General features: G+C 42.2%; 1 protein-coding gene across 1 annotated transcript in view; it reads right to left on the bottom strand.

The window, feature by feature from the left end:
- Positions 1-6,522: 6,522 nt before the first annotated feature.
- LOC126355777 (uncharacterized) overlaps positions 6,523-14,437 on the bottom strand; it is a 132,520-nt gene continuing 124,605 nt past the window's right edge. Inside the window, exon 6 of the mRNA XM_050006181.1 lies at positions 6,523-10,200. Coding sequence (XP_049862138.1) covers positions 10,120-10,200 — 81 coding nt within the window. The 3' untranslated portion in view covers positions 6,523-10,119. The remainder of the gene's footprint in view (positions 10,201-14,437) is intronic.

The raw sequence follows: 14,437 nt of genomic DNA, 5'->3' as shown, positions 1-14,437 counted from the left end.
GGCTGACTCCTTATGCTGGAAGTCTTCGGCTGCCAATGCTGATTATTTATCAAAATTTAGGTAGTGACCGAAGACGTTTTGATTAGGAATCAAAGACGCTACCCCTAGACCACGGGATAACAAACAATAAAAGAAGGCGATGAAACGGTGACTTAAATTGTAAAAAGGCGAAAAATTGTGGAGAGTTAAATCATAAAGCAAAGTGTTGGCAGTGCTAATAAAATACAGAGGAAGCAGACAGGTAACATAGTAGACAGACAATTTAAAAAACATGGCGACAGTCTGATGTCTGTTCGCAAGAGATATAAAAATCACACCCAGCGACAGTATGATGTCCGTTCGCAATACTTCGGAAAAGACACACAACACTGAACACTCACTGTAAACACTGTACTACAATGTCGACACAAAGATGACACACCATAGCCAAGGGCAGATTGGGGTGGGGGTGTGGGGGGAGGGGCGGGAACCTGGACAGATGAAGAGGGAAAACAAGGAGGAAGGAGAAGAAAAAGGAAAGGTGGGGGGAAATAAGGAGCTTGAGGACTCATAAGGCGGAGGGAGGGGGGGGGGGGGGGAGAGGGGTCCAAGGCGAGCTTATAGCGTCCCTTAAATGCACGTGAACAGGCAACCTTTTCCCTTTTCTACCAGAGGGAGACACCAAACCTGCGATTACCACAGCGGCGCCACCGCCAGAAGCGGAGGGCGACTGCTTCACACTTCGCGCTGTGGCGCGCTCTTCAAAACAGCAAATTTTACCACGGCTCACTCATGTGCAATGGAATTCTCCCTTCATTAGTGTAATCGTCTTGGAGAATACATGGTGCACCTATATCTGGATGATCGAATAGAGTTTAGAACCTTGCTAAGGGTGAGTACGAGTGCGGAAGAACTATCTTCCATAAACCGGAGACTTATTTTGTTTATTTCTGCGTGAGAACGATGTGGAGTAAGAATAGAACTACAATAAATTCGTTAAATTTAGGGTTTGACATTTTGTTATTGTAGTACACCTTTCTAAATACAGTACAGACCCGTTAGTTTCGTATTTTGCATTAAGATATTCTTCACGTTCCAGTGGTTTTGATGAAAGTAGTCATTTGCAAATCGTTACATGCGGTAACTTAGAATTCCACAAATACAGACTTGTCGTACCAATTTTGGTGTTGAAGTAACAGTCAGACGTATTATAAAATCGCCAGAAGAATTAATCAGGCAAGTTTTCTGACAAACTGTCCATTACGAATTGTTTAATAATGCACTACTGAAATGACACTTGTGAGTTCATTATTTACAGCGACATACCAGATTCATAAGTTTTCAGATAAGGATGGCGGGACAGTTGCCAGCTAAGTGTATTCCACTACTTGTTCAGGTAATTGTCAGGTCATCAACTGTAAATTAAAGCTTCTGTGATTCACTTTGAGTAATTGTACCTGTTTATGAGCTCAACGTTCAGGTAGTTATCACTAAACGACTGATAATTAACTATTTGATAACAATATAAGTATTTACGTCTTGTTACACACCTAAGACACCAAAATGTATGGTGATAAGGAAAAATAAGTGAAAAATGGTTAGACTTATAATTACAGCTTCAAATCAATTTTTGAGAGAGTCGAAAATTCAGGCTAAAGAGAATGAAAGATGACAGCACACAAATTGTTATTTATTCTACCAGAAAATATGAGATCTAGGATACCGTAAGAAAAATACCAGTTCGTAAGCACAACTGCCTTGTATCTAAAGTGAAGCAGCGTATACTAATTATGAGAATGAGTTAATCATAGCAAAGTGTGTCCCATAGCCACGACATCTTCAACTTGTCATTTCCATTTATGCCTTAGTGGTCTTGTGCAAAGCCGTTATTGTGGTTGTAACTGCCACGGCATTATGTTCAGAGTTTCAAGCGACACACCGTCAGGTGGCTTGCAGAGTATGGATGTAGATGTAGATTCTGCCGTCTGAAAGGCGTTTCATCTCTGCACAATTACTAACAACAACAGTCACTTTAACCTGTTAACGCCGGCCGTTGTGGCCGCGAGGTTCCAGGCGCTTCAGTCTGGAACTGCGCGGCTGCAACGGTCGCAGGTTCGAGACCTGCCTGGGTCATGGATGTGTGTAATGTTCTTAGGTTAGTTAGGTTTAAGTAGTTCTAAGTTCTATGGGACTGATGACCTCAGATGTTAAGTCCTATAGCGCTCAGAGTCATTTGAAACATTTAACCTGTTGACTGTAGTCAACCCTTCAATGACTTCTGCTGGTTTTATCCTGCGCACCTCTCTCCATTGCCAAACCAGCTACGAGGACGTGCTAAAATGTAATACCTTCGGATTTATTATTACGTTCTCGGTATCGGTGGAAGTTTAACATGTCATGCATATTGCTCGGTCGACTTTCCAGCTTCGCTGACAAATTGCAACCCTCAACCCTCTGGCTCTGGAGGGCTCCGAATTGTAGCGTGTAAGACGGCGACACGTAACGCGTCGGTGCCACCGTAAACTCTGCAAGGTGCCGCGAGATCCTCAGAAACCTGACAGCAAGAATTCTAACAGCTCGTCGGGCGCTGATAACCTCGTTGATATGAGCCCTAAAACACTAATCATCATCATCATCCAACAGCTCCTCCACGCATGGAGCGCCCTATCCTTCAGTATGGCAATGGCCGGGCCAGAAACGGGCAGTGCGAAATCTGCAACATTCCGACGCCTTGGGTTCCCTTGCTTTGATCATCTTCCATACAGTCCCCAGTTGGCATCATCCCATTTTCATCTGTTTCCAAAACTTAAAGAACACCTTCACTCTCACAGTGATGAATCGATGCCAGCAAAGCCAAACATTCAGCAGTGTTGATGTCAGCAAACTCATCTCTCGTTGAGAAATAAATATGCGGAGCTGAAGAATAAAGGTGTAGAATGTTAATAAAGTTTGTTTTATTTAAATAGCTTCAAGAGTTTCCGTATAAAGTAACTCCGAATCATTACTTTTCAGCACGCCTTCGTATTCATTCTGCATTAAAATGTATCCTGTTAACCAAACAGTTATTTTAGTCATGTTGTCCCTTAAATTTCGTTTCTCCGCTATTAGATTTGTACCTCTTGATTAGATACCCGATGTACTCACCTAAATATTCAGCTCTCTTCTGTAGCCCGCAGTTTGATATGCTTTTATTCTCTTCTTGTCCGTGTCAAACATTTTACTGCTCAATTAGCAAAACTCGTTTACTGCTTTTTAACGTCTCATTTTCTAACTTAGTTCTGACAGCATCTCCTGATTTCATCCGACAACGCTCAGTAGCTTTTGTTTCATTTTTGTTGATGTTTATCTTATAATGATTCAAAACACTATCAATTTCATTGCCTCTGACGAAATTTCTATGTGAACAGCAAATCTTTCTCATATATATTAAATTTAACTCCCACAGCAGATTTGTCTCTAGTTTCAGTTGGTGCATGATATGTACAGGGTGTTACAAAAAGGTACGTTCTAACTTTCAGGAAATATTCCTCACACAGAAATAATGAAAAGATGTTATGTGGACATGTGTCCGAAAACGCTTAATTTCCATGTTAGAGGTCTTTTTAGTTTCGTCGGCCTGTACTGTACTTCCTCGATTCTGATGATCAAATTGTAAATTTTCACAATGAACATGTGTGGGCTGACGACAATCCGCACGCAATTGTGCAATCACGTCATCAACACAGATTTTCTGTGAACGTTTGGGCAGGCATTGTTGATGACGTCTTGATTGGGCCCCATGTTCTTCCACCTACGCTCAATGGAGCACGTTATCATGATTTCATACGGGATACTCTACCTGTGCTGCTAGAACATGTGCCTTTACTAGTACGACACAACACGTGGTTCATGCACGATGGAACTTCTGCACATTTCAGTCGAAGTGTTCGTACGCTTCTCAACAACAGCTTCGGTGACCGATGGATTGGTAGAAGTGGACCAATTCCATGGCCTCCAAGCTCTCCTGACCTCAACTCTCTTGACTTTCATTTATGGGGGCATTTGAAACCTCTTGTCTACGCAACCCCGGTACCAAATGTAGAGACTCTTGATGCTCGTATTGTGGACAGCTGTGATACAATACGCCATTCTCCTGGGCTGCATCAGCGCATGAGGGATTCCATGCGACGGACGGTGTATCCTTGTTAACGGAGGACATTTTGAACATTTCCTGTAACAAAGTGTTTCAAGCACGTTCTGTTGCTGTGTGTCCATTTAATGATTAATGTGATTTGAAGAGAAGTAATAAAATGAGCTCTAACATGGAAAGTAAGCGTTTCCGGACACATGTCCACATAACAAATTTTCTTTCTTTGTGTGTGAGGAATGTTTCCTGAAAGTTTGGCCGTACCTTTTTGTAACACCCTATATACTCCTACAGATTGAATGCCGTGGAATGTCGTGCGGTTCTGGCGCTGCAGTCCGGAACCGCGGGGCTGCTACGGTAGCAGGTTCGAATCCTGCCTCGGGCATGGGTGTGTGTGATGTCCTTAGGCTAGTTAGGTTTAAGTAGTTCTAAGCTCTAGGGGACTTATGACCTAAGATGTTGAGTCCCATAGTGCTCAGAGCCATTTGAACCATTTGACGTGGAATGTAGGCTACAATCTTATCTTACTTCCTTCGGATTACTGCCTCCGTTTCACGTCTTCCTACGTTTACAACAGCAAGGGGTGACTGAACATCCTTCACATGTCGATAAAATGTTTGTCAGTTTTAACCTTCAGATTTCGTTGTACGACGGAATTACCCGCTTAAACAGTGTATCGGATAATTGTGCCAATTTCAGGACGGAGATCTTCCCTAAACACCATTTGAAGCAAGCAGTAATGGTTTCGTCTACACAAGCAACACCTCCTCAGGTCATGGACACGTCTCTGCCAGCGGATTTACGCCCCTGCTAGTATTCCGCACGCAGCACACTGCTAGCTGTGTCGCACACAGTAAATAAACAATCTGTTCAATCCAGCGAGCAGCTGGGTGCCCAACCCGTGTGGAGCCGCGCCGTCGGAACAACAAACAAGTGAATGGAGCGCCTTGCAGTAAACAAGCAGCCGGCCTTCCCAGTTCCGTCTCCCTGCCCTGTGATTCGCTGTGTCTGGCCTTCCTCGTACGCGCGACTGTGTGGGCGATTCTCTGAAACTCGTGGAGCCTATGTGGGGACTTTTCGTTTAACTTCATCCCCTTACAGATTGTCTCTTAATCGTTGTGTTCGCTTTTATTTTCCCCTTCCAGGGAGAGGTCCCTTCTCTCATGATTTGGTACAATTCATTTCAATTTTTGTGCCACTAAGTCATTGCTATGACCACATCACAGTAATCGAATAACCCTAGAAAGGAGAGTCGTGTGATCAATAAGCTTAAGAACTGTGTAACTCTTTTGTGCGAAATCGTTTTTTAACAGTGTGTCGTGTTTTGTTAATCTGAGATTTGTAACTGACGCTGCTGTTAACCACCGGAACATAGGATGACGTCCAAAGGAACAGCACGGTAAACGAGCACCACATCCACTGGTCGCCGATGCGACGCGTCGATTCTCACACTCACCTCCCTGTCTCGCGAGCTTGCGGAATGCGCATTATGGTAAACCAGAATGTCAAGTTAGATCGGCTAAGACTGTCGTCATTCCACGGTTCCATGTGTTACATTTTGACGTTGTTAGTGGTGTCTCATTAATCTGCCACGAGTGCGTACCAAATTGACATAATCAGTCTCTGTACTAAAATCGAAAAGCTGTGAGCATATGCTGTGAGGAAATTGAGCTGTTTACTTTCTGTGAAATTCCATTTATAATTGTTTTTATGAATCGATGAATACAGACAAATAATAATGATGAAACCACAATTACTAGATGAAGGGTGTTGATAGTTTCACGAACAAAACCATATATTATATAGCGCAATATTAAAAAAGTACATGTAGGTTTTCCTATAGATTAAGCCTGTTGTATTTCAAGATGAAACGTATTTTAATAGGAAGTTCGCAGCGAAAAGTATATTTCACAGTAGGAAGCACACACCGGAGTTATCTTCGATAGAATGCCTTAATTCTATATAGTATTGATATGCGTATATGTACATAGTAGAGTGTCCTCTTTTCTATATAGTACAGCAGAACTACAGCTTATAGAGTTTACATACAGTACAAGTGAAGAAGATCAAATGTTTACGTCAACTTCATATATATATATATATATATATATATATATATATATATATATATATATATATATATATATATATATATATAATTCTTTTTCCAGTAACAATTAGTTCTAAATTCCCGTCAACTCTTAGTCACTACATTAGTTCTTTAGAAAGAACTAAAAATAAAACACATCCTTCCACTTATTAGGCTACTGTACTGTTCCTTCAATCCAGTCAACTGTCATACTTATTGCTTCACTTGACATTTGGCAGTAACTTCGCTTCAAATAAAGCACTCCCGTACAGACAGCCATTAACGTTATGTGTCTTCAAGTTCATTTTCAGTGAAACAGTACAATCTCTCTGTCATTTATATGGTATTGTCTTGTACAAAGGTTAGGAAAATAGTAGTAGAAGAGCCACTTTCTAGAGTGTCCTCTTCTCTATATATTACAGCAGAATTACAGCTTATAGAGTTTCCATACAGTACAAGTGAAGAAGATCAAATGTTTACGTCCACTTCATAAATATATATATATATGTACACATAGATCTTTTTTATCATAACAATTAGTTCAAAATTCCCGTCAACTATTAGTCACTGTATTAGTTCTTTAGAAAGAACTAAAAATATAACACACACTTCCACTTATTAGGTTATTGTACTGTTCGTTCAGTCCAATCAACTGTCACACATATTGCTTCACTTCACATTTGACAGTAATTTCTCTTCAAATAACGCTCTCTCGTACAGACAGCCATTAACGTTATGTGTCTTCAAGATCATTTTCAGTGAAACAGTAAAATCTCTCTGTCATTTATATGATATTGTCTTGTACAAAGGTTAGGAAAATAGTAATAGAAGAGCCACTTTCACGTATGAGTGATAAGAACTAGGGAGATTATGTTTTCTAGTTCTAAGTATTGGATATTCACTGCATCAAATATACTTTTGATATTTCTGTAAATTTTCCATCGTGGTCGATTAACTTGAGACCGTACCACGGCGACCATATTCACATACTAACCGGAAGAATTCAGTTTCATATACATACAGTAAACTGTTGCCAGTCTGCCGAAACATCATATGGAACAGAAACTGTCTCTTACGACGCTGCATTCGATGTACTGATTGCTTCATTCAGTACCAGAGACATTCCATTGAACAGTACACCGCTGCAGTCATTTTCATAAAACCCGTCAACCTTTAATGAATTCCTTCCAAACGACAGACTCCTCGCCCTGAGACAAACGATAATGGAAAATAAAAATAGTCCGCCTTGATGTTAATCGACGAGTTCACAGAAAAACTATGCTCCATAGCGCAATACACTGCAAATGAAGAAGCCGTTACTTAAAGTTCTTATTTAAGGATTTCTTAGTAATGGTCCTAAAAGCTTTCATGCGATGATAATAATTCCGTATTGATCAACGACCCAGTGTTAGTTCTTCGGCTGGACATCACTTCGGCGAGTCGCGTGTCAGCAATTTCTAGAATTCAGAGGTGAAGGCTAGGTTAATGGCAAATTTAAATACTCCGAAGTCCGACCCTTATTCACCCCTACCACCTTTCGTACTCCAGATACGCAATGTCACACTAGAATATTAGCCCCGGCTTTCAGGAATTATCACCATGTGACCATACTTGACAGTTTCTTCTTAGCCCTAATTGGATACCACAGTTAGTTTCTCTTCCTCGAAAAGAGTAGCTATGTTCCACGTCACACAGCAGATCGCTGGTGAAATTTTTTTGTAACTATAGACGATTAATATACTGACTCACTGAAGAAGAAAGGAGACATTTCCGTTTGTTATAGATAAACAGTAAAAGAAAGAAACACATAGTGCATGTCATTGCGTAGAGCAAGTTTTGAAACAGGTGTGCTGTTGTTTGTTTGTAGCGGAAAGGCGACTATTTCAAAAGTTAAATTACATCGTTTGCTGAAATTTGTGCGAAGTGAAGCCACTGTTCAAATGCCACGTGCATGCCGCCGTCGGTTCAACAAGAAGCCGACTCTGCAAAGGCAGAGTTATGACTGGCATGCAAAGGGAAGAGCACTTGTCGGTGACTCATTGCTGTTGAAAATGTCTAACGTGTGCGTTCACTCGAAGGCCTCAAAAGCCCACAAGACGGGGAGGTCAGGAACTTCAACTTCCTCAAACAACGGTGTGGCGTGTTCCGAAACGAAGCCTGCACATGAAGCCTTACAAGTAGCAGTTGCTGCAGAAATGGCGTCCATGACAGAAATTACAAATTTTTCATTTCAGTCCTCAAGTTTATGGCAGAGGACACTTATTCCGAACGATTCGTGTTTTCGAACGAATCGAAGTTTCATCCATCGAGTAAAGTAAACCGCCATAATGTAAGAATTAGGGATATCACGAAATCCTGGGTCGTCGTCGAACATGCGATACTTCAAACCGTAACGTGTTTTGTGTAGTTTCTGTTCACAAAGCTTACGAAACTTTCTTTCTAGCGGAGGAAACAGTGACAGGAATACCTGGACATGCTGCAAAATTTGTTGTTTCCCCAGTTTCACACAGATTTCAATGATCTCGTTTTTATGCATGGTGCTGCCCCACCTCACTTTTAGCTTGAGGTGCGGAGTTATCTTAATAACACCATCCCACAACGTTGGACTGCAAGAAATCGACAACAAGGTGTTGTTCATTGCTTTTGGGCTCTAAAGTCACCGGCCCTCATTCTTGTAAATTTTCTGTGGGTGTACGTAAAAGGCAGAGTATTTGTCCCACCTGTGGCAGCTACTCTTCAAGAGCTGAGAAATTGAATTCTTGAAGCTGTCAATTAAATAAACAGGGTTCTATTGGAATGTAATGGACTAACGTTTTGATGTTTCTCGAGCAACTTACGGTACCCTTGTGGCGTATATGGCATAATGTCTGTGCCATCATAAGACTTTCAACATTTCTCTACCCAGTGAGGTACGCAATGTGTTTCTACGTTTCAGTGTCTTCTGTAATAAACAGTTGAAATCTATCCTATCTTTTTGAATCACCCCGAACCGTACTTTCGTGGTGATGGAAGAATCTTTACCAAAGCACAAAAGTGTTAATCCATACGATGGCTGCAGATTATCTTAGGCCAGACTTAAGAGACTTCAACCTACACCCCCAAAAATGTTAGATACCCGCTCAGCACAAAAGGACTTATGCAATCTGTGAAACCACAATTCCCATACGCTTCTGGCCTAGTTCAATCGGGTTTCTATGAATGTCGATGATACGGGGAAAAGATGTTTTCGAATTACCGCTCTCAAAATGCCAACGAACGTGCACTCATGGCGTGGAAAGAAATGTAGCCGCAATGCAGTGGATAAAAATGACCGTTAGCTAATACACGTTTCGAAAGGATTAATCGACTAGGACTTTCACACACATTTTCACTAGTGCTACAGTATACTGGGCAATGCTTTTGGACCTATTGTTGTACATAGAGGTTTGATACTTCAACAAGACTTCAGATTCCGCAATTTTCCGCAACGCATTTATGAAAGACACTTGGTTTATATCTAGGGTTCCAGCCACCCTTAATCTTGTCGCCGTTAGGTTTTATCTCCACTCGGTTGCATTAAAATTCACAGATTTTCCACTAGAAGTTGGAGCGGGAAGTCATTTGTGTTAGCACACTGATGCTGTCCTGATTGCTGAACACGGTGCGCAGAGAGAGTCGTTCGCCATCAGAGAGAGAGAGAGAAGGTACGGCGGAAAATGTGGGGCAGTAGTAGAATGCACTGTGGCGCCGCCGATGGCAGAGTTTCTCAGCCGTAGCGCCCGCACTGCGCGGGCAGGAGGGGCTGTCCCTCGCCCCGGTGTCAGACGGCCCAGGCCACCTTGGAGGTGCCGACTGGCGCCACGGATCCAGGCCCTCCCGCGCCGGGGACCTCCAGCGCCACGACGCTCACGGACACTGGCGGCGGCGGCGCCAGCGCCTCCAGGGGTCAGTCGGGGTCGTAGCGCCAGTCAACTCGCAGCAGCGCGCACTCGGCGCTCAGCGTGCCGGCGGCCAGGCACAGCAGCACCTGCCAAACACAGTGCGCCAGTTCACATTCGTAACGGCATCCTCAAAATATGCCAGTTATATCTGGCTGTAAGTGTACCACATCTACATCGGGGCCAAGTTCTTTGTGAGAAATTGGACATTGTTATTCAGGAAATATGAGTTCCACGATTTGAGCACTGTCGCTTGCTAGACGACTGTTGTCCAAGTGAGCCAGTAAGTCGCTAGCGAGTCGATGAAGGCGCTATCTGGAGCGGAACCGAATTGTATTAGATATTAATGGGAGAGTTAAGTGAAATAAAACAAAAATAAACGCCTATAAGTAAGAAGCGAAATGATATGAGAGGAAAAATACTAATTAACAATCGTAAAATTTACGATTGCACTTCGAAATGTAAGAGGAAATTTTGTACCTCGTTAGATTTTTGAAGTACAATTGGAGATATAATAATTATAATTAACTATGTTATGAAAAGAGTTGATTGCTAGTCACCATGTAGAGGAAATGGTAAGACGCAAATAGGCAGAAGATAAACACTGCCAAATAAGTAAGTTTTGGCCCAAAAAGGCCTTCATCCGAATTAGGTAGCAACACACACACACACAAACACGCACGCACACACACACACACACACACACACATACACACACAAGTTCTACTCACAAAAACATACGACATTGTTTCGGATGCCAGATTGCGAATAGCAATGCATGATGAGTGAGGCATTCTGGGTTTCGTGGTCCAGGAAAGGAGGAGATTTGGGGTGGGGGAGAGGGGGAGGGAAAGCTTTGCAGGGCTCGGGACAGGAAAGTGGTATTTGTGACAGCATGCAGGGATAAGCTGGAGAGAGGGTAGGGCAGCTGGGTGAAGTCGGTTGGTGTTGGAGGAGGGTTGGCAATGGCAAAAGAAAGAAGTAAAAGGACTACTAATCTGTTAGTGGAACAGAGGGCCGTGTAGAGCTGGAATGGGGACAGCGAAGGGGATAGATGGGTGTGGAACAATAACTAACTGAAGGTTGAGGTAGGAGGATTACAGGAATTTTTGGATATATTACAGGATGAAAGCCTGCCAGTTTGACAGATTTTTTGTTGTCCTTATCTGCGACTCAGCATCTCTGGTATATGGTGAAAAGCAGGTTCAAAATGGCTCAAATGGCTCTGAGCACTATGGGACTTAATATCTGAGGTCATCAGTCCCCTAGAACTTAGAACTACTTAAAGTTAACTAACCTAAGGGCACCACACACATCCATGCCCTAGTCAGGATTCGAACCTACAACCGTAGCGGTCGCGCGGTTCCAGACTGAAGCGCGTAGAACCGCTTGGTCTTAATAGCAGGTATTTTCATAACATTTTCCTTATCACATCCTGGATTTTCCATCGTTTAATTGTAATTAAGTAACTTATAAAGTATAACTTCCTTTGAATAAAATGTGGGATGGTAAACCTTACGACGGCTTAGCAGCATTTCAGAGGTGTAGAAATATGAATCTGCATTCTAGTATAACATGTTCAAGTATGTAAGGTTAGAAATAGCATGTGCATGACGAGAAACAGAAAACGATATATTCATCTAAACTACGGAAAATTTCATGGGGGGAAATTTCCAGAATTGCCTTATCAGAGTAAGGAGCAAAAATTTAAATGGTAATCCAGTAAAGAATAAGAGTCCGAATTGAAGTTAATTGACTCATAAGTGTCAGTGCGAGGTGTTTTGGACACTCCATTCACTAAAAGCTGCTCATATTATTGAGTAAGGCGGCAGTATTTTGTCCCATTCAAGTAATATTATACTAGTACGTTTGCACATTTTATTCGATCTGAGATCGCTATTTACGATGGATGATCGGATAATTTATCATTTATTTGGTTGACATTGGGTAGCACCACACACTAACAAAATGTAGCGTTGTATAGCTGGGAACTGATCTAAGTTGGACGCTGATAACAGGGAGTGCTGACCATTAAAGTGCCAATCGTTGGAAGGGAGGTCAGAAAAGAAGTCATGCTCTGTTCGACCGGGGGAGATATGGTTTTACTGCTCCTAAGAGAACAGAGTGGCGACAGTGGGGTTTACAGCCCTGCTGGCAATGTCCTAGAGGCGAAATCTGTGGGCTGATTCGAGACGCAACCCTGCCGCTAATGGAATTAGTTAAAAACAGCCAGGTGCTGGAAGCCAGGGATGGAGACCGATAGCATCTTACAAGGTGGTATCCTTTTAGTAGAGAGGAATACACGGGGGTCACGACTGACGGATGCGAGTTGACCTTTCGAGATCCCACGGGAGGCCGTGAGCCACGTTTCCCGCCAAGTTAGTATGGACATAGTTTTGCATTTAATGGAATCCTTGGTCGGAGAAGGAGGTGTGGGATGTTATAGGACAGTCTTCGATACAGAGTATGAACCGCAGGAGGTCGGCTGTCAGCTACATAGCTCGCGTAGTGGAGGCATTGTTTTGTAACGGCTGCGGGGATTAATTGGAGGGAGCGCACACGCAGACACCAAGAGCATTGCTGGAAACCGGTACATGGCGTGTAAGGTGACTCTCCGGCGGGTGTCAAAAGCTGCCACATCGTGCGGGGAGCAACTTAGAAACCTTGCTGACAATAGCGTCAACAAAGACTCTCACTGTTACAATTTGCAATTTCGCTTCTGGGAACGGGTTAAGTCGTTTCTCCATAAGCAGAGTGAGGTTTAATTGTTTCTCTGTTTAGTCTGTAGAATACTGAAGCGCAGCTTTACGATTGAATACTTTTGTTGAGTTTCTGTTTCTGGATTATGAGCAGACATGAATCTTCAGTCGTGTTCTGTGTTGCAGTGAAGTAGTTCTAGCTATAGGAGTTTGTGGGCAGTATATTACTTTCACTGTGTAGACAGAATCTATACGTACGCAACGTACGTCCCTTGCTCGGCGATCAAGGGAACCGAGCGTGTTGATGCTGCTGTACCACGCCTTACAGTACTGTGATCGATGATATACGCACCACGATTCGGCAGGTATGGTAACCATCACAGTTATTGTGTGGAGTTACGTTTGCCTGTTCTCTGAGCTTTTTACCGTTAGTTCCAATCAGGGTGCAGGTTTTCTGTTTCTTGGAGGTAATCAGTGACAGACAACTTCCTGTGTCCGTCTCATAAATGGGGGCGCAATTTTGAGTAAAGTCAGAGATGTCCTCCGTTCTGCCCGCTGTTTGCCAGTATGTAACTCTCTAAACTAAACCAAGTATTTCATTTATATTCTAATTTCTACTTCACTTTGATTTCACTAATTTACTTACTTAAGTACCACTCAACACAATCCCAAGGCTAGAGGAAGAGTAGGGTTTGACATTCTTTATTGCCTTTCTATATTTTTTGCATTTTTCTGTTGTTTGAAACTAAGTAACTTCATGGTATCAAGTATTATTCTTCTACTCATTCTACCTGTTCAACATTATCGATATTCTAATGAAACTAGAGTGGAATATCACCACCACTATATACCTCTTCTTATTTATTCCGCTAGGTGTAGGTTGTCAATGGCGGGGCTGTTGCTAATTAATTCAAAGGCGTGACATTTCCATGGCGGACACACGACTTATGTACACCAACATCAGAGCGTTTACAATTACAGAAATTTTATTTAAAAATTGTTTTAAAGTTCTGTTATCTTTCTATCTAACGGTTATGCAAGTAACTGAAAGTGGAATACACTGCATTTTAGCTATCATTGTTGTTCCTTTACCAAAAACATACAGTGGGGAGTTCAGGCCAACCCTAACGATTCCTAATATAACAAAAAACAATATAGTGCAAAATGTCAGTTTTTTAAAAAAATACATCCGTTTCATTGTTGTCGCATTTTGTGATGAATTAAGTGAACTTATATTTGCACAGTACTGCTATTCTAAATCTAGATCTACATGACTACTCTGCAGTTCAAACTTAAGTACATGCTAGAGAATTCATTTAACCACTTTCACACTATTTCTCCACCGTTACATTTCCCAACAGTGCGGGGAAAACGAACACACAAATCTTTCCGAACTAGCTCTCACTTCTCTTACGTTATTACTATGATCATTTCTTAATATATTAAACATTATCTCATTTCAGGGAGACTCTTTGAGATTTAAATTTCGTGTAAGGATTTCGCCGCAACAAAACAACCCCTTGTTGTGAAGATCACTAACCCACTCTCTCTCTCTCTCTCTCTCTCTCTCTCTCTCTCTCTCTCTCTCTCTCTATTTCGCTATAATACAACATGACTTGCCCCTTTA

The sequence above is a fragment of the Schistocerca gregaria genome, chromosome 3 (genome assembly GCF_023897955.1).
Source record: "Schistocerca gregaria isolate iqSchGreg1 chromosome 3, iqSchGreg1.2, whole genome shotgun sequence".
NCBI lineage: Eukaryota > Metazoa > Arthropoda > Insecta > Orthoptera > Acrididae > Schistocerca > Schistocerca gregaria.
Note: the sequence above shows the minus strand (reverse complement) of the source record. Positions and strands in the feature narration are given on the sequence as shown.